Below are 21,904 nucleotides of genomic sequence, written 5' to 3' on the forward strand. Positions count from 1 at the left end.
AGGTGTCTGGGACCACCAGGGCTATGCCGCTCTACTTAATGTTTTTTTTTGGTGATTAATGACTTCAGGCCACATCAAAGTTGAGCTCAACTTTGGAACTCTTCTGTGCCAAACTGTGGCTCCTTTGAGGGCCCTAGTAGGGTTACAGTAGACACCGGGGGGGGGGGACAGCATATACTAGGAGAGGCTCAGGATGGAGACATATATACCAGGATAGGGGACATACATACCAGGATGGGGGACATACATACCAGGATGCGGGACATACATACCAGGATGGGGGACATACATACCAGGATGGGGGACATACATACCAGGATGGGGGGGGGACATATATACCAGGATGGGGGGGGACATATATACCAGGATGGGGGGGGACATATATACCAGGATGGCCGGACATATATACCAGGATGGGGGACATACATACCAGGATGGGGGGACATATATACCAGGATGGGGGGACATATATACCAGGATGGGGGGACATATACATATTAATAAACCATAGACCACATCCACATCACAGTTGAGCTCAACTTTGATGTGGTCACAAATAGGCACAGAAGAGTTCTAAAGATAGGTATTGAAGGAAGGTAAGGATGATGGAAAAAAGCAAGGTGTCTGGGACCACCAGGGCTGTGGTGGTCTACTTAATTCCTACCCACCACGTGTGCCGTTGAAGAAGAGCGTCTGACGGGAAGGATTCTGGATGACCACGATGGATCCATCGTACTGGTGAAGCCGGCAGCTGATCTCCGCCGTCCCACCTTCTACCACCGTCACGTTTTCAGCCTGGACCTCCTGAGAGAACGCTGCAAGACATAAAAACAAATAAAAAAACATAAGAAAAATACTCAAGACGCCATATTTTACATAGTGTGAAAATAAACCCTACACAAAGAAATGAGGCTGACGGAGGAGACACAAGATATAGAGGGTGAGGGAAAAAAAAAAAAAAGAAGAAGAAGAAGAAGAAGGTCGGGCGGAGCGTGACATTCGGAGACGGAGGCGAGGAATTATCCCGGGAGGCTCGAGACGACGGTGAAGAAAGGGACGCGGCTCCCTAAATAACGAAGCATCAATGCGCCGAGATTCTTTGACATTTGTGAGGTTTTCTGCTCGTCAGTCGGAAGGCGCTTGTTAACCAAGGTCTTTACACAGACACAGATCATTAGCCGGGAGATTTAGGCCGAAGTCTTACTCGACCCTAAACAACAAAAAAATATAAAATAAAAAAAAATAGTGACAGCCGAGATCCGGCGAGCATTATGTGTCCTATTAAAAAGGCCAAAATCCTACCGCGTAATCCCCTCATATCGATGCCCGTGACCGGACCCGCTAAGGGGGGTTAATAATGCAGCAGCGGATCACCTTCCACATAATTAGGGAAAATTAGAAGGCTCGGCGCTACCCTCCTGGTGCCCACAAAACATCTTAATCAGCCGACGCACACGGATACAAACAGACGAGGATTTGTACAGTCTGCAGGGGAACATACACGCCATTCGCTCCATTCATCAAACCTGACTGTCGAGGTGGCTATGGCGGGTAATAAAAGCAACGCTCATTAAAAGTGTCTCATTCCAAACATATTTATGGCTGGCGCTGCGGGAAGCCATATGTCTCACCGCGCCGAGAGATGCACCACTTTTGGGCTGAGCGAGTAATGGGGCCATAAGGCCGAATTTACACACCCATGCCAATGACCCACCACTGTAGTCTTCATGAGTGGTCATGGCCATAATGCGCCCACTAAGACCCCTTACTCCTTAAACAGTTATTCTTTAGTTCCTTAATTGGTAAAATTCCAAAGTGTTTGTAAAAAGAAGCAACATTGCAATTTACTGCTCATTAAAAACCATCTCCGTTCCCAAGAATTCTTCAATTTCGATTGTTTGCAGAGGTGGCTGGTTACCCTAGGCAACGAAGAGTAGTCTATAAAGAGTAACCGATCTCCTAGGCAAGGAGCACAGAGCCTATGTGCTATAGAGCTTGTAAGTGCTGAGCTAAAGCTGTCCAGATCGCAGTCTCCCCATGCGTTGTCCATGGTGCAAAACGGCCCCTACTTCTAGCATCAAAGAAAGCATTGTTTGAACTAGCGGTGACCATTTAGAGAGCTGAGGTGACAAGATACTGTAGGTAGAAGAGCAATTGTCTATCACACTGTTTGTAGGGGAGCTGTGGGGACATCATACTGTATGTGGGGGAGCTTTGTGGCAAGCATACTGTATGTAGGGGAGCTGTGGGTACATCATAGTGTATGTAAGGAAGCTGTGGGGCCATCATATTGTATATAGGGAGCTGTGGGGCCATCATACTGTATATAGGGGAGCTGTGGGGCCATCATACTGTATGTAGGGGAGCTGTGGGGCCATCATATTGTATATTGGGAGCTGTGGGGCTGTCATACTGTATGTAGGGGAGCTATAGGGCCATCATACTGTATGTAGGGGAGCTGTGGGGCCATCATACTGTATGTAGGGGAGCTGTGGGGCCATCATACTGTATGTAAGGAAGCTGTGGAGTCATCATACTGTATGTAGGGGAGCTGTGGGGCCATCATACTGTATGTACGGAAGCTGTGGGGCCATCATACTGTATGTAGGGGAGCTGTGAGGCCATCATACTGTATGTAGGGGAGCTGTGGGGCCATCATACAGTATGTAGGGGAGCTGTGAGGCCATCATACTGTATGTTGGAAAGCTGTGGGGCTGTTATACTGTATGTAGGGGAGCTGTGGGTACATCATAGTGTACAGTTAGGTCCAGAAATCTTTGGACAGTGACACAATTTTCGCGAGTTGGGCTCTGCATTCCACCACATTGGATTTGAAATGAAACCTCTACAACAGAATTCAAGTGCAGATTGTAACGTTTAATTTGAAGGTTTGAACAAAAATATCTGATAGAAATTGTAGGAATTGTCACATTTCTTTACAAACACTCCACATTTTAGGAGGTCAAAAGTAATTGGACAAATAAACCAAACCCAAACAAAATATTTTTATTTTCAATATTTTGTTGCGAATCCTTTGGAGGCAATCACTGCCTTAAGTCTGGAACCCATGGACATCACCAAACGCTGGGTTTCCTCCTTCTTAATGCTTTGCCAGGCCTTTACAGCCGCAGCCTTCAGGTCTTGCTTGTTTGTGGGTCTTTCCGTCTTAAGTCTGGATTTGAGCAAGTGAAATGCATGCTCAATCGGGTTAAGATCTGGTGATTGACTTGGCCATTGCAGAATGTTCCACTTTTTTGCACTCATGAACTCCTGGGTAGCTTTGGCTGTATGCTTGGGGTCACTGTCCATCTGTACTATGAAGCGCCGTCCGATCAACTTTGCGGCATTTGGCTGAATCTGGGCTGAAAGTATATCCCGGTACACTTCAGAATTCATCCGGCTACTCTTGTCTGCTGTTATGTCATCAATAAACACAAGTGACCCAGTGCCATTGAAAGCCATGCATGCCCATGCCATCACGTTGCCTCCACCATGTTTTACAGAGGATGTGGTGTGCCTTGGATCATGTGCCGTTCCCTTTCTTCTCCAAACTTTTTTCTTCCCATTTGATTTTGCTACTCCAAGCATGTCTGCTATCTCTCTGATGGATTTTTTCTTTTTTTCAGCCTCAGGATGTTCTGCTTCACCTCAATTGAGAGTTCCTTAGACCGCATGTTGTCTGGTCACAGCAACAACTTCCAAATGCAAAACCACACACCTGTAATCAACCCCAGACCTTTTAACTACTTCATTGGATTACAGGTTAACGAGGGAGACGCCTTCAGAGTTAATTGCAGCCCTTAGAGTCCCTTGTCCAATTACTTTTGGTCCCTTGAAAAAGAGGAGGCTATGCATTACAGAGCTATGATTCCTAAACCCTTTTTCCGATTTGGATGTGAAAACTCTCATATTGCAGCTGGGAGTGTGCACTTTCAGCCCATATTATATATATAATTGTATTTCTGAACATGTTTTTGTAAACAGCTAAAATAACAAAACTTGTGTCACTGTCCAAATATTTCTGGACCTAACTGTATGTAAGGAAGTTTTGGGGCCATCATTGTATATAGGGAGCTGTGGGGACATCATACTGTATGTAAGGAAGCTGTGGGGCCATCATACTGTATGTAGGGGAGCTGTGGGGCCATCATACTGTATGTAGGGGAGCTGTGGGTACATCATAGTGTATGTAAGGAAGTTTTGGGGCCATCATTGTATATAGGGAGCTGTGGGGACATCATACTGTATGTAGGGGAGCTGTGGGGCCATCATACTGTATGTACGGAAGCTGTGGGGCCATCATACTGTATGTAGGGGAGCTGTGGGGCCATCATACTGTATGTAGGGGAGCTGTGGGTACATCATAGTGTATGTAAGGAAGCTTTGGGGCCACCATATTGTATATAGGGAGCTGTGGGGACATCATACTGTATGTAAGGAAGCTGTGGAGTCATCATACTGTATGTAGGGGAGCTGTGGGGCCATCATAATGTATGTAGGGGAGCGGTGGGGCCATCATACTGTATGCATGGGAGCTGTGGGGCCATCACACTATATAAAGGGGAGCTGAAGGGCCGCCATACTGTATATAGGGGAGCTGTGGGGCCATCATACTGTATGTAGGGGAGCTGTGGGGACATTATACTGTATGTAAGGAAGCTGTGGGGCCATCATACTGTATGTAAGGAAGCTGTTGGGCCATCATATTGTATATAGGGAAGCTGTGGGGACATTATACTATATATAGGAGAGCTGTGGGATCATTATACTATAACTGTGTGTAGGTGAGCTGAGGGTACAGCATACTATATGTAGGGGAGCTGTGGGGCCATCATACTGTATATAGGGGAACTGTGGGGACATACTGTATGTAGGGGAGCAGTGGGGCCATCATACTGTGTGCAGTAGAGCTGTGGAGCCATGATAATACATATAGAAAATCTGGTGGGACTTTATACTGTATATAGGGGGCTCTAGAGTCTTCCTATTGTGTGTGGAGGAGCTATGTGGACATCATACTGTATACAGGGAGTTTTTGGAATATACTGTATAATGAGGCTGTGGGGACTTCATATTGTGTATAGATAAGCTATGTGGCCATCATATTGTATATAGGGTCTGTAGTGCATCATACTGTATATGGGGGGGCTATGGGGGTCTTCATATTATGTAGAGAGGAGCTAGGTGGCCATCTTACTTTATATAGTAGGCTGCGGGGCCATTATAACTATTGGGAGCTGTGGAGATGTGGCGCCCCTGACCTGGTCAGGCACCACTGAGTACTGCACCCATGCTGGGGACAGTACAATACAGGTAATCCAGAAGGCTGACCGGGGTGTGGTACACAGGCGCATAGTGATCAGGTCTCACACATGTACCCATGAGAGGACCCCTGGGGATCCCAGGAGGGGGAAAAGCCTTCACCTCCACTGGAATAGTGGAGGGGGCCAAAAGCCTCCATCTCCACTCAAGGGGTGTGGTAAGAGAGTCTGGTTGCTAGGTGGCGTAGGCAGGCACAAAAAGGGAAAAGAGAAGGAGGAGTAAACAGTCTGCAGCAGAGTGTGGAGGAGTGAGGAGCAGGAAAGTGAAGCTCTGACAGGAGCAGCAGTGAAGGTCCCAGATGTGAGCCGGTTCAGAGCAGAGTCCAGGGAGCTCCGAAGAGAGCTGACCCCTTCCCCTGGACTGCTGGAGTCTGACAGCGTCCGCGCAGTGGCTACCGACGGGGGAGAACGGTCAACTAGGAGGGCTACCCGAAACCCATCTCCAGCTAGAGAGAGAGCACAGAGTGGGAAGTAAGGAGACTGCTAGGGAGAACCAGGCCCAAACGGGCGGCAGATCCCGGAGCGGGGATAGATCCACCTTTCCCTGCTAAACCTGCCGGTGTGGGGCTCTCAAAGCCCACACCACAACACCTAAAAGCCGCAGCCACGTAGCCACAGTTAGGGCCCACAGTTCACAGGAGGCAAGCAGCTGGAGTGATCTGGCCCAGGCAACAAGCACACGGCAAACGAAGGGGAGAGAGGCTTCAGCAACTTCCCTGGGTGACCCCCATAGGGACTAAAAGTCGGGGTTGCCCCAAACCACCAAGGGCTAAGGAAGGCGAGTTGGTAGTCACCCTCACAAGTCAGCCTGAAGGACACCTGGTTCCCGCCTGGTTCATCCCAGCTACGCCCGGGCTACTCACCCTGCCACCTGAAGTGAGTAAAAACCCTGAAAGACATTCTGCCTGTGTGGAGTTATTCTGCGCCTTGTGGTACTACGCACCTACACAGGGCCCTGGGGCTTGCCTCACTCTCAGGAGGCTATTCCAACTAACTGCACTCACCATCAGCCCCAGGCGCCCCTCAACCTGCAGTGGCGGTCCCCACTGACCGCAAATCTGAGAGTGGCGTCACGACAAGAAGAAGATTTCCTACCTGTGACAAGATCCAGCCGAGTGGAGTCCCTGAAGGTAATGCACCGACACAACACCTGTGGGGCTTCACAGAGACATCATACTGTATATGGGGCTGTGGGGTTTTCATATTATGTATAGAAGATCTATGTGGCCATCTTACTGTGTCTAGGGGGGCTGTAGGGCTATTGTATATAGGGAGCTGTGAGGACAACATACTGTATATGAGGGCTGTGGAGCCTTTATATTGTGTATAGTGGAGCTTTGTTGCCATCATACTGTATTTAGGGGGAATGTGGAGCCATTTTATATATGGAGCTGTGGAGATGTCATACTGTATATGGGGGGCTGTGGGGCCTTCATATTGTGTATTGAGGAGCTTTGTAGCCATAAAACTGTATATAGTAGACTGTGGGGCCATGGTCTATAGGGGGCTGTGATTTATCGCAGTGGCCCTAGACGCCATTTTAGACCCCCGCTATAGATGGACGTGCCCTTTAAGCAACATTTTAGAGGGACATGGGTTACAGAAAATCTTTAACTACAAATATATATCCACACAGTGATCCGTGTAATGAAGGCGAGGCTCTGACAACCAGTCCATTATTATTCTCTACGAATAATGGGTTGTCACCACTGGAAATAGAAGAGCTATTACTATAATATACGGGATGCGAAACGCGTGATTAGGATTTAACCACCATTGTGGCGCAGGGAAAATGACATAATGGGAGGATTATGGATTAAGGGGGAATTACATCTTAAAAATAACACAGTAGTGAGACCCCCAGGTGCGGCCGGTGCCGGAAATCCATCCCTCGCCGGTGCTGGGCAGGTAGTAATGACAATACCCGATGTATGGCGGCGATGAAGATTTGTGGTATGTTGCGCAGCATATTTCTAAAAAGAAAAGAGCAGACATGGCTCCTAACTATTGTTAGCGGGGTACGACGTGGAGCTACGCGCCAAAATTGGCTTCACGCTAATTATACCGCAACTAAGCAGAGGATACTCTGCTCCCTAAAAATTGGACACCACTGCGGTACTGGGACCATTATTATATCATCTTCTCCATATACAGCACAGTATAATTGTGTGGATAGCACAGCCAGAACGAAAGGGTTAAATGGGTTGCCCACCTTTGGGGACAATTTTAATTTTACTTGGCTAAAAATTGTTTTTGCAATTGGTTTTCCATTAAATATGTTTCACAATTTCCATTCTATAGCTTCGGTCTACTGCTGGCTGCAGAATGAGGCAACAGAGAATCTATCAGCGAGTTCGTTTTGACATTGAGTTTGTAACGCATCTATCTTTCAGAGTTGATTAATGGCCACAAACCACAATAAAGTTGAATGTCCAGAGCAACAAAAAGCCTGTAAGAGACAAATGGTGCAATTTTTTTTACGAGACACGATTTAAAAATTCATTTTTAACTCCAAATACATGCTTCTAAGTAAAAAAAAAAAAAATAAAAACAAAAAATGTCCCAAAAAGTGGAAAACTCCACTAAAGGATAGATGCAACCATGACGACCATGATGGATCTTCTAGGCAGGGGCATAACGATCATGGCCACAGAGGTCACAACCGCCAGCTGACTCCTGCGAGGGCCCCAGGAGGGGAACAGTAGATATAAGGAGGGGGACAGTATATTCCAGGAGGGGTCCAGGATGGGGACATATATACCAGAATGGGGGACATATATACCAGAATGGAGGACATATATACCAGAATGGGGGACATATATACCAGAATGGGGGACATATATACCAGAATGGGGGACATATATACCAGGATGGGGGGGGCATATAAACTAGGATGGGGACATGTATAACAGGATGGGAGGCATATAAGCTAGGATGGGGGACATATATACCAGGATGGGGGACATATATATATCAGGAAGGTTGACATATATACCAGGATGGGGGGCATATATACACCAGGATGTGGGCTAGAATGGGGGACATATATACCAGAATGGGGGGCATATATACCAGAATGGCGGACATATTTACCAGGAAGAAGCCCAGTATGGGGGACATTACTACATAATGGGGGGGGGGAGAGGGACAACTGTATTCTCGTCCACCTTTCACTCTTCCTAATACCCTACAAACAAGCTGAGTGATCATCTCAATAGCAACTATAATGGCCGCCATATGGGGTGTCATCCATCTTGAACAGACAAAAGCAATAACTGGGACAATTTATTGACTTCATTTTTCTTGCCAAAATCTTAGGCCAGAGGTTTTGACACTAGAAAAGTGAATGTGACTCTTTCAGGTTTGTCCTAAGACACGTCAAACTGGTTGCTATGGGCGTCAGTCAACTTTGCGTTGGAAACAGTTTCCTGCGAAGTAGCAATTGTCACTGGTTGCTATGGGCAGCCATTTTGAATTTCAAAATGAAAGTTGGAATATGGTTGGTTGCTATGGACAACTCCGTTCCACTCCTTAGCAACAATAACACTGCTATTTTCACTTTAGATTGGAAGATAGCATCTGGTTGCCAGGGATGTACTTATGGTGGGTGCAGGGGATGCAGTCAACTAGCACCTGGGGTCCTGAAGCCCAGGGGGGAGGGGAGCAACATGGGGGGTGGGGTTATTATGAGAAAACAAATACTATCGAAAACTTGTGATAGTTGGGGGCTTTGTATTGGGGCCTATGAGCGTCAGTTACACTACGCCATTGCTGGTTGCTATGGGCAATTTCTCCACTCTTCCTTAGCACCATTTCTGACAAATCTGTCCTCCTGTGTAAATCATTTCAAGGAATGTTCTAGAATCACACCTGCGGATGGGGTGAATAGAGCACGGTTAAATTTCACCTCCTGAATATTTCACAAGTCTGGCAGAGAGGCCTATGGATAAAGGCGTCAGCCGCCATATCAGTATATACTCTTGGGGATCTGATGCATTGTGGACCCTCTCCCTCGGGACCCGATCTACTAAGTTATTCCGGTGTATCACATCACAGTCCCTACAGACGCAGATTCAGTCCCATCCTTCCTATGGCCGTGTCTTTTTCACTTCTAACAATATAGACATTCAAAAGTTTCCACGCCCTGCTATGCTTTTCAAGTGGACCTTTCTAGGTCAATGCTAAATATTAGAATCATAGGGCCACCAAGGAGGTAACACCTTATGGACAATAATGGATGGAGTTAATTATTCAATAACATTGCATGATAAGGTTCCCAGTAGTAATCCATGCCATGAAACCCATTCAGCAAAACTGGGCGCTATTTTTTCCTCACTATGGACCCACGTTGGTTGTGACTAGCAAGAGACTTCCGGAACCAGAGTCTTGTCGGGGGTCCAGAATTTACAACGGGACCCGCATGGCTGTGGCCATGAATTAAGAGTGAAAACTTGTAAGAGGGAGATGTCTACTTGTTATTGTCCGAAAGTATTGGCACCCTTAAAATTGTCCTAATAAACAAATGTGTATAACAAAATGTGTAATTGTTATAATTTTCTGTAACAATTTCAAGGGGGCCAACACTTTTGGACCTGACTGTATATGGCATGTATATGTATAGTGTATATATATATATTGTAGTGTATATACGATGCATGTAATGTCTATATTATGTATGTGCAGGCTGTATATGATGTATGTGTTTATATACTGTATATGTGTATGTGTGTGTATATATATATATACATATATATATATATATACACACACATATATATATATATATATATATATATATGTGTGTGTATATATATATATATATATGTATGTGTGTATATATATATATATATATATATATATATATATATATATATATATATATATATATACACACATACATATATATATATATATATATATATATATATATATATATATATATATACATACACACACATTTATACATATATATAGTGGTCGTGTTTTCCTCCTGAAGACATTAATCTCGTTGCCGTAATGTGAATAATGTTTTGCGTCAATGTGGAAGTAATGTCCCATGTGAATTGTGATGTGTAATGTAATGTATAATATTTCCCAATGTTGTATGTGTTTTGCCAGACTGTAGGGCAAGAGATAGTTAACAGTTGGGACTGGCTCATAGTGGGAGGGGATAGCATGTAGGGAAAGAGACAGTTTCCTGTTAGAAGCTGAGTTAAGAGCCAGCGTATGATGAGGGTGGACCTACGGTCTTGATTATTGTCTAGGTCGCATGCAGCGGGTGACCCGAGACAAGGGAGAGAAGAGACCAAGACAAAGATAGTGTGCTTCTAAGGAAAGTGCTGAGACACACAAAGAACGACTGTGTCAGGTCTAAGAATGGAGTGACTTAATAAAGAGGGTCTGGAGAAAATACTCCTAGCACCAAGGCCCCAGGTAGTCTACAACCCTCAAAGGTCAAGACGATATAGAACGTGGGCTGAAGTGAGTGTCCTAGGAAGGAGTTCCTGAAGTGAAAAATGTTGAGATTGAGTCCAAACCCACCCCTCTATGGAGTTAATTAGAATCGGAACCGTGGGTAGCTGGAATGACGTCCTTGAACTGTACTATGGAGTTAGGTTGGGTTGTGCTGAACAGAGTAAGACCTGTGAAAACAGGATCAACCACGGTGAAAGTGGGAAATGTGCGTCTAATGGTGCTGTGTGCTACTGAAACGAGAAGTTGTGATCCCGGTATGTCACGTATATAGTTGTCATCAACAGACTGTCGAGTAAAAATACATTTTTTTAGAGAACTGGAAGTCTCCTTTCTTCAATGAGTTGACATCTGATCCTGGCCTGCTGAAGCCATCGGCAACGTTCGGTCTACACGGGCGTACTTCCCTCACGACAGGTCCACACACTTAGTCAGGCCCCCCGGGGCAAAAGAGAACTGCACCTTGCCCATGACTTCCCCTGCCACACTACATACTGTATATATGGTAGATGTAACGTACATATGATGTATAGTATATATATATATATATATATATATATATATATATATATATATGTGTGTGTTTAGTGTATATATAGTATACAGTAATGACTATACAGTTTATATGTGATGTTTATATGGTGTATGTTATACCCTGATGAGCAAAAGGGTAACAATGTTTTGATCTTCTGACTTTCAGGCTCCATATCTCACCATCCTCTACATCTTTGTCTATAAAATGAAGGTCGTCTCACGCTCAATCATCTTGGCCTTTTCCTACATAAATTAAACTTCCAGCTATTCAGCATATGATTAGTTATGCAGATTCTTGTCATGTCACTGCAATGTTACTGCTTTGCTCATGGAGGTGGAAAAATTTGTCTTCATGTATAATACAAATTACAACCTGTTCTCACATTCCCTAACAGCTCAGTGTGTTATTAAGTTGATGCCCAAGCGAAAGGTCACTGGCTGGGATCGAAGATCAGCCATGAAGAAGATTTCCCAAGATAAGAGAAACAGCATCATCCAGATCATCGATGGTGGTCAAGAACTTTTGAAAACTGCATCATGTGAGGCCATGAGAGTTGGAAGAATTTGAAATAAAGTCCATCCATCCATCGAAAAGCCAAGAGGTGGACGTCCACCCGGCAGTGGAGGCGGCTCGAATGCTTCATAATAGTGAGATCACAGACGTCCATGTGACACATGTTACACAAGTCTGGAATGGTGGCCCAAAAAAAGGTGAAGAAGCCTTAACCTCAGTATCTTTATTAGTAGCGTCGGCTCGAGTTTGTAAAGAACAAAATGTGGAAGATTGGAAACGGGTGATTTGGAGCGATGAGATGAAAGTCAATAGACTGCTCTGATGAGGGGAAATGAGTCTGGAAGAAACAAGGGGGAAAAGGGTCGAATGGATTGAGAAATTGAAGGAACTGTCAAGTTGGGTGGAGGAAGCCTGATGATATGGGGGTGTTTACAGCCTAAGGTGTTGGATACTTGAACAGGATGGATGGTGGTCTCAATGCTGAGGATCCTACAAGACGAGTTACTTCATAAACTCGAGCACTAAGAGTATGAAAGGGACGACATAGTGCTCCAGCAGGAGAACGACCCGAAGCATACAGCGAGATTGATGAAGAAATGGTTCAATGACAATGAAGTAGAGGACCTGGATTGTCCCTACAGTCCCCAGACCTCAACCCAATCCAACACTTATGGGTGGAGTTGGAGAAAAAGCGGTATGCATCCCCAAGTGACCGACCAGTATAACAACATTGAGAACGTGTAGGAGAGACCTTGGGTCAGATTTTTATGTATGAGATAGCCAAGTTGATTGTCTATAAAATTAACGTCGTCTCACACGCAAAGCTGTAGTGGATGATGAGATATGGAGAAAGAAATTCAAAAGTTCAAAACATTGTTATCCTTTTGCTCGTTGGTGTATATTTGTGTACTGTGTGGTGATGCCCCATTCTGATGGTTCCTCATTCAGCAGGGAACCTATTGTTAAAACTGAGCCTCCCACCCTTATGTTTTCATTTCATACACAAACTATGGGGCTGCACGAAAGATGAGGCCCATTCCAACGTGGTCTCATCCCCATGGTGCGGTCACGTTATGGACCAGCTCCTCCTGTCCCAGGTACATTCCAATGAATGTAAAGGGCTTCATTTTATTCTTTACCCTGGAACCTTTGAGTCCTCCATTTCCACCACTAATCTCCCGCCATTGCAAAACGACAACTCCTAGCATGCTGTGATTGCTGCGGACAAGGCATGTTGAGAGTTTGAGTGTTGCGGTATCTGGAGAGCACCGTTCTGCCGGCTGCAGAGCCATGTCGTTTGCAGCTCTGGCCCAGTATTTTAGATGTAACAAGGCATGGAGTAGCGGGAAATCCTCGCTGACTCAGTGGTCAGGTGCAAGCTCCGCTTTGAAGACACGGCCACCCGCTGATTATAATTAATATAATTAGTGGTAAATGAGAACTTGAAATAAAAGCGTTTTAGCGACATCAGGTAGATTGCAGCTCCCGCTAAATACTCGGAGCCCCACACGGCGCGGCTGCTGCACACAGAACGACATATGTTTCGCTTCTTGTAATGGTGCGTGGGATTTTACTCGCTTCATACACAAAACCCAAGTCTTGGCACCGTCTGCCACTCATTCTACATGTTTTCAGCTGATATCTGGGTCAATTCATCTTTTATTCCGGGAATAGTAAAGAGAAAACGTTATTTGCAAAAGAAGTATTAACTCCTATATTACCCAGTATGGTGATTGGTCAAAATGGAAAAGGTTAATAATAACGACTCAATTCCTCCTCCCCATAGGTTTTTATTAAGGGTATTTTTTTGTGTAGCAGATCCGAATTTGACATGAAACTGCTTGGGTCAGCATGGTTTGTGCTTGGTGTGAAAATGGGGCAGACTTGTATGAAGTCCTATGTACATGTACAGAAAACACTATTTTACATAGGCAGTATCAATTGACAAAAATAATTCAGACCACCTTGGCTCTTGCCACTTCCACCCAACCACCTCGGGTGTCGCCGCCTCCGGCCAACCACCTCGGATGTCGCCGCCTCCGGCCAACCACCTCGGCTCTTGCCGCCTCTGGCCAACCACCTCGGCTCTTGCCGCCTCCGGCCAACCACCTCGGCTCTTGCCGCCTGCGGCCAACCACCTCGGCTCTTGCCGCCTCCGGCCAACCACCTCGGCTCTTGCCGCCTCCGGCCAACCACCTCGGCTCTTGCCGCCTCCGGCCAACCACCGCGGGTCTTGCCGCCTCCGGCCAACCACCGCGGGTCTTGCCGCCTCCGGCCAACCCAAATGGGGTCTTGCCGCCTCCGGCCAACCAAATTGGGTCTTGCCGCCTCCGGCCAACCAAATGGGGTCTTGCCGCCTCCGGCCAACCAAATGGGTTCTTGCCGCCTCCGGCCAACCAAATGGGGTCTTGCCGCCTCCGGCCAACCAAATGGGGTCTTGCTGCCTCCGGCCAACCAAATGGGGTCTTGCCGCCTCCGGCCAACCAAATGGGGTCTTGCCGCCTCCGGCCAACCAAATGGGGTCTTGCCGCCTCCGGCCAACCAAATGGGGTCTTGCCACCTCAAGTCAACCAAATGGGGTCTTGCCACCCCAAGTCAACCAAATGGGGTCTTGCCACCTCCGGCCAACCAAATAGGTTCTTGCCGCCTCCAGCCAACCACCTCGGGTCTTGCCGCCTCCAACCAACCACCTCGGGTCTTGCCGCCTCCAGCCAACAAACTTGGGTCTTGCCACCTCCGGCCAACCCCCTTGAGTCTTGTCACCTCCGGCCAACCACCTTGGGGCTTGCCGCCGCCGGCCAATCACCTTGGGGCTTGCCGCCTCTGGCCAATCACCTTGGGGCTTGCCGCCTCCGGCCAACCAACTTGGCTTTTGCCGCCTCCAGCCAACCAACTTGGCTTTTGCCGCCTCCAGCCAACCAACTTGGGTTTTGCCGCCTCCAGCCAACCAACTTGGGTTTTGCCGCCTCCGGCCAATTAACTTAGATCTTGCCGCCTCCGGCCAACTCAGCCGAAACCATGGTTTGCTGCTAAGCATATGCTTGGGCAGACATGGTACAGTTGAATTGGTCATATATTTGGTAATTGGGCCTCATAAGGTAATAACTGCAGTCCCATGTAAAATCCCAGATAACTGTGCAATGCCATGCAGTAATGTCAGAAACACTCGGCTTTGCTCAATATATTTTGATATTGATTTATTTCTATACGTGCATGGTCTCTTCATTTACTTCTCTCTCCGGCAATCTGTTTCCTTCTCTTTACCTCCCCGTCTGCCGCCCGCTATATTTGCATTAATTCGCAGACCTCGGGAATCTCAGGGCTGTTCTGTGTTTCGACATAATCTGATGACAGTATCAGCTGCTAAATGCTTTTAAAGTGCCGCATGCGGCGGGCTGGAAATTAAGGTTCTGGAGGAGTTTAAATATCACCGAGCAATTGCTCTTTCCCTGACAGAAAGTGAACCCATTGCTCCGGCGTAACCTCTCGCGGGAATGCCAAGTGCACCATAAAACCGCTTACACAACTGTCTCCCATTACCCGGGCTAAATCACCAACATATAGAATATCTGGCAATGTGTGCCCAAATCTGAGGAACACAGCACGGGGACAGTGACCCATAAAAAACTAATGTCAGGGAGGATAAGGAGATGCAGATACATATTTGTCATTTTATTATTAGTTTTCCATGCAATTCTTCTATAACTTCAGGCCACTTTCTATTACAACTAGATTGCCAACAACAGTGCCAACCGGGTGTCCCTGATTAACCGTGCCAACCAGGTGTCCCCGATAAACCGCGCCAACAGAGGGTCGCCGGTAAACCGCGCCAACAGAGGGTCCCCGGTAAACCATGTCAACAGAGGGTCCCCGATAAACCGTGCCAACAGAGGGTCCCACATAAACCGTGCCAACTGGGTGTCCCCGATAAACCGTGCCAACAGTGAGACCTCGATAAACCATGCCAAGAGAGGGTCCCCGGTAAACCGCGCCAAGAGGGTCCTCGATAAACAGTGCCAACAGAGGGTCCCCGATAAACCATGCCAGAGTGTCGACGATAAACCGTGCCAACAGAGGGTTCCCGATAAACCGTGCTAATAGAGAGACCTGGATAAACCATGCCAACAGAGGGTCCCCTGTAAACCGTGCCAACAGAGGGTCCCCGGTAAACCATGCCAACAGAGGGTCCCCTGTAAACCATACCAACAGAGGGTCCCCGGTAAACCGTGCCAACAGAGGGTCCCCGGTAAACCGCTCCAACAGAGGGTCCCCGGTAAACCGCTCCAACAGAGGGTCCCCAATAAACTATGACAACAGAGACTCTCCGATAAACCATGTCAACAGAGGGTCCCCGATAAACCACGCCAGAGGTTCCCCGATAAACCGCGCCAACAGAGAGACCCCGATAAACTGTGCCAACAGTGTGTCAATTATTACACAGGTCTTATCTGCTATTTTCGGAAGGTAAGGTAATGGTTGCAAAAATTTGATATAGGTTTTTTACCATATTTCCACATAGGAATTATCATTTTTAGTGGCAAATTTTTTGTGCCGCTTTGGATGTGAACAGAGGAAAACACGTAAAAAAAAAAAAAGATGAAGGTGAAACTGCTGTAAATTTCTTCTCATTTTTTCCCCTTAAAACCTTGAGCGTGCATCACATCAAATTCTTCCTCGCGCTGAATCCATATAATTAATTCCCTTCCGCGTCCCCTCGCGCCTTTGTTCCAATTATCTCGCAGAGAATGGGGATGATGTCATCTCATCCAGCGAGCGAGCCCTGTGATTACACCTCTGCCACTCGCAGCCCATCCACCCTTGTCTGTTCTATCCGGATGGATAATCTGCGACTCGGAAAGCCGGGAGACGTGCCTTGTCCTCCAAGTCTGTGGATCACAAGGGGTTAAGGCCGCACCGCTCCATTGGCGGCATTACAGTCCACCGTCAGCTCCGCTACATCGATAGCACTACATCCTAAGGCGACGTGACTACTTATTAGTTTCGGTCTTATTTATTGTTGTCCCTACACAATTTCTACGGTTTTTGTTCTCTAAATGGCAGACGAGGAAACATTACACATTCCGGGCAATTATAGAACGGCATCAATCACTCTGGAAATATGGAAATGCCGAGAGCTGTGATTAGGCCGCAATCTGGAGCGAAGCAGAGGTGGCAAGGGCCTAAGGCGGCTTAATTGGCAGGGGGTAAAAAAAAAAACCCTCACAAATAACTGTTCATATCTTACAAAATAAATAACATGGACAAGTGATTATCAGTTATTTCACCTTGTATCCTCAATTGGCCAGGAGGAGAAGTCAGCTACTTCCTGCCTCACTTCCTGCCTCACTTTCGATAACATAGCACAAAACATCTCAGAAATGGATGAAGGAAAGAAACAGAGCAATTAAATACACCAAGTGTCAATATGGCCGACAGATACTTCTAATCTCCATCTCCACACGAACCGATATATCGTGCGATATGTCGGCGGGATCATGTCATAAGTGACGCACATCCGGCATCGCTTGATATATCGTAGCGTGTGACAGCTATGAACGAGCAGAAATACTCACCTTCTCGTTCATCGCTGACACGTCGCTCATTTTCTAAAAATTGCACGTCCTATTGTTCATCGTTCCCGGGGAAGCACACGTCGCTCCGTGTGACATCCCGGGAACGATGAACACAGCTTACCTGTGTCCCGCCGGCAATGCGGAAGGAAGGAGGTGGGCAGGATGTTTACGTCCCACTCATCTCCGCCCCTCCGCTTCTATTGGCCGGCCGCTGTGTGATGTCGCTGTGATGCCGAACGTCCCTCCCCCTTTAGGAAGTGGATGTAAGTACGTGAGACAGGGGTTTAATGACTGTGCGCCACGGGCAACTAATTGCCCGTGATGCACAAAACGACAGGGGCGGGTACGATCGCTCATGTGATCGCACGATAGATCGTATCGTGTGATGCCCGCATAAGTGACACACACACTGACCGGCATGATGGAAGACGCGATTCATCAAAGCAGGCCTGCCATATATCTGGAACAACCCACAAGATCGGATGTATACCGGGAACACGCAAGATCTGCTGTATACTGGGAATACCCAAGAGCTGCTGTATACCGGGAACACCCAAGATCTGCTGTATACCGGGAACACCCCACAAGACCTGATGTATACTGGGAATACCCAAGATCTGCTGTATACAGGGAACACCCGATAAGACCTGCCGTATATTGGAAACACCCCACAAGATCTGCCGTATACCGAGAACACCTCATAAGACCTGCGGTATACTGGGAACACCCCACAAGATCCGTCATATACAAGGAACACCCCACAGACCTGCCGTATACCGGGAACACCCGACAAGACCTGCCGTATACCGGGATCACACCACAAGACATACCATATACTGGGAACACCCCACAAGACCTGCCATATACCGGAAAAACCCCACAAGACCTGCCATTTACTGGGAACACACCACAAGACCTGCCATTTACTGGGAACACACCACAAGACCTGCCATTTACTGGGAACACACCACAAGACCTGCAGTATACTGGGAACACCCCACAAGACCTTCCATATACCGTGAACACCCCACAAGACCTGCCGTATACCGGGAACACCTCACAAGACCTGCTGTATACTGGGAACACCCCACAAGACCTGCCGTATACCGTGAACACCCCACAAGACCTGCAGTATACTGGGAACACCCCACAAGACCTGCCGTATACTGGGAATACCCCACAAGACCTGCCGTATACCGGGAACACCCGACAAGACCTGCCGTATACCGGGAACACCTCACAAGACCTGCCGTATACTAGGAACACTCCACAAGACCTTCCGTATACTGGAAACACCCCACAAGACCTGCCGTATACCAGGAACACCCCACAAGACCTGCCGTATACCAGGAACACCTCACAAGACCTGCCGTATACCGGGAACACCCCACAAGACCTGCCATTTACTGGGAACACCCTACAAGACCTGCCGTATACTGGGAACACCCCACAAGACCTGCCGTATACCGGGAACACCCCACAAGACCTGCCGTATACCGGGAACATCCTATAAGACCTGTTTTATAGATGTTCTGACCCAATCGTTTAGACGTCATCACAATTTGGCCCTCGTAGAGGTCCTTTCGGTCCTTCCGCTTGCTCAGGTTTCCTGCTTCCCACTCATCAACTTCAGAAACTGACTGTTCTCCTGCTGCCGAATCTTGGAGAAAACCTAAACTGGACCATAACACAAGATCTGTTTTGCAATGTTTTTTTCCTGAACAATAGATGCCCACGCACCGAAGAGACCCGGCTCCCGCCGCCAGGAAAACATCTCACTACTCACCGAGGAAATAATTGCATTCTTAATTGTGGAGGGAATCGATTCACTTCTAGTTGAGGATTGAAATAATTGTATTGGAAAGTGATATTAGTTTTAGAAGAAAGAAAAAAAAATGTTAAAGTAACGCCGAGGTGGAAAAACACGTAGTGTGGAGAAATAAACATCAGGAAGCCAGATGTAGCAGAGCCGAATGGGCCATTTATCTGTCTGAGGGGTCGTCTGCAGTGGGATAGCGCCGATTAGATTTACCGGCAGTCCTATGTAAGGACATGCATTGTGGTATTGTGAGATTGCAACTTCAGCTTTGCTATAAAGAACCCTATACAAAGTCGAGGTCTGGTGATAGGTCAGGGCTCTGTTATTTACATAGGGCGTCTTACCAGGGCTCTGAATATATTTAGGGGTCTCAGTTTAGGGGGGGATGGTCTAAGGTCTGAATATATTGAGGGGCTTGTTCTTGTAGTCTGATATATAGGGGGTCTAGTCTAGGGTCTAAATATATTGAGGGGTCTGGTCTGGGGACAGATCCTATAAGGAGGTCTGGTCTAGGGTATGAACATATTTAAAGGTCTGGTCTGAGGCCTAATAATATAGGGGGATGTTGTCTAGAAACTGGATGGATTGGTGAAGGGACGCGTGAGTGCAGGGATGGATACAGGTATGGATGGATGCAGGAATTCATGGATGCCGGGATGGATGGATGCAGGAATGGATGCACGGTTGAATGGATGCAGGGATAGATGGATGCAGGAATGGATGGATGGATGAATGCAGGGATGGATGGATGCAGGGATGGTTGGATGCAGGGATGGATGGATGCAGGGATGGATGGATGCAGGGATGGATGGATGCAGGGATGGATGGATGCAGGGATGGATGGATGCAGGGATGGATGGATGCAGGGATGGATGGATGCAGGGATGGATGGATGCAGGGATGGATGGATGCAGGGATGGATGGATTCAGGGATGGATAGATGCAGGGATGGATGGGATGCCTGAATGAATGCAGGGGTAAATGCACGGTTGAATGGGTGCAGGAATGGATGGGTGCAGGAATGGATGGGTGCAGGAATGGATGGGTGCAGGAATGGATGGGTGCAGGAATGGAATGGGTGCAGGAATGGAATGGGTGCAGGAATGGAATGGGTGCAGGAATGGAATGGGTGCAGGAATGGAATGGGTGCAGGAATGGAATGGGTGCAGGAATGGATGGGTGCAGGAATGGATGGGTGCAGGAATGGATGGGTGCAGGAATGGATGGGTGCAGGAATGGATGAATGGATGCAGGGATAGATGAATGGATGCAGGGATAGATGAATGGATGCAGGGATAGATGAATGGATGCAGGGATAGATGAATGGATGCAGGGATAGATGAATGGATGCAGGGATAGATGAATGGATGCAGGGATAGATGAATGGATGCAGGGATAGATGAATGGATGCAGGGATAGATGAATGGATGCAGGGATAGATGAATGGATGCAGGGATAGATGAATGGATGCAGGGATAGATGAATGGATGCAGGGATAGATGAATGGATGCAGGGATAGATGAATGGATGCAGGGATAGATGAATGGATGCAGGGATAGATGAATGGATGCAGGGATAGATGAATGGATGCAGGGATAGATGAATGGATGCAGGGATAGATGAATGGATGCAGGGATAGATGAATGGATGCAGGGATAGATGAATGGATGCAGGGATGGAAGGATGGCGGGATAGATGAATGAATGGATGCAGGGATGGATAAATGGATGGATGGATAAATGGAGGGCTGGATGAAGGGACGGATGGCTGCAGGAATGGACGGACGGATGGACGGATGGCTGCAGAGATGAATGGACGGACGGACGGACGGATGGCTGCAGAGATGAATGGACGGACGGACGGACGGCTGCAGAGATGAATGGACGGACGGATGTATGGATGGCTGCAGAGATGAATGGACGGATGAATGGATGGCTGCAGGAATGGATGGATGTATGGACGGACGGACAGATGGCTACAGGAATGGACAAATGCAGCTAATGGATGAATAGATGAATAAATGGATGGATACAGAGATGGATGCAGGTATGAAGGGATGGATGGACAAAAGACTGGATGCAGGGACAGATGAATGGACGGATGCATAAATGGATGGGTGCAGGAATGGATGAACGGATACGGAGATCAATGGATGCAGGGATTTGATGCATGGATAGATATATGGGCTACTTCAATATTCAATGTGAAATAGAGCATAAATGGTCTTACACATGGCCTCCAGGGGGCGACACGTTAATGCTTCACTTTCATTAAGCCTGTAGCTTTAAGGTTGCTGCATGGCTTTAGGGCAACAGTGCGGACCTGACTATTTGGGGGGGGGTGGGTGACCTTCCCAATGCAGATGACAGTAGAGCGTCACTGGGGAACAGGTAACGGAGGGGGCACTGGGGGTGACCTGCTCTGCAAAGGGTGGGAGCGAGGAACTGACAGGCGAGGGGCGCAGAGCTGCCACTTAAAAAGGTCAGTGAAAAATGTCATAAGATTTATCACTTCTCTGCAGGCATCGAGGAAGGGACAGATGGGGAGGGGGGGGGCAGGGGTGCTGAATCCGAGGTGGAGTGCGAAAAAAAAGGAGAAGAGGTGGAGGATGGGAGGGCGAGATAATAAAATAGTACATTGACTGGCGTGAGATAGGAAAGGACAGCGCAGG

General features: G+C 47.3%; 1 protein-coding gene across 1 annotated transcript in view; it reads right to left on the bottom strand.

Annotated features, from left to right (window-relative positions):
* CADM4 (cell adhesion molecule 4) overlaps nucleotides 1-21,904 on the bottom strand; it is a 423,983-nt gene that overhangs the window by 69,774 nt on the left and 332,305 nt on the right. Inside the window, exon 2 of the mRNA XM_075328501.1 lies at nucleotides 669-815. Within this exon, the coding sequence (XP_075184616.1) occupies nucleotides 669-815 (147 nt within the window). The remainder of the gene's footprint in view (nucleotides 1-668; nucleotides 816-21,904) is intronic.

The sequence above is a fragment of the Anomaloglossus baeobatrachus genome, chromosome 11 (assembly GCF_048569485.1).
Source record: "Anomaloglossus baeobatrachus isolate aAnoBae1 chromosome 11, aAnoBae1.hap1, whole genome shotgun sequence".
Classification (NCBI taxonomy): domain Eukaryota; kingdom Metazoa; phylum Chordata; class Amphibia; order Anura; family Aromobatidae; genus Anomaloglossus; species Anomaloglossus baeobatrachus.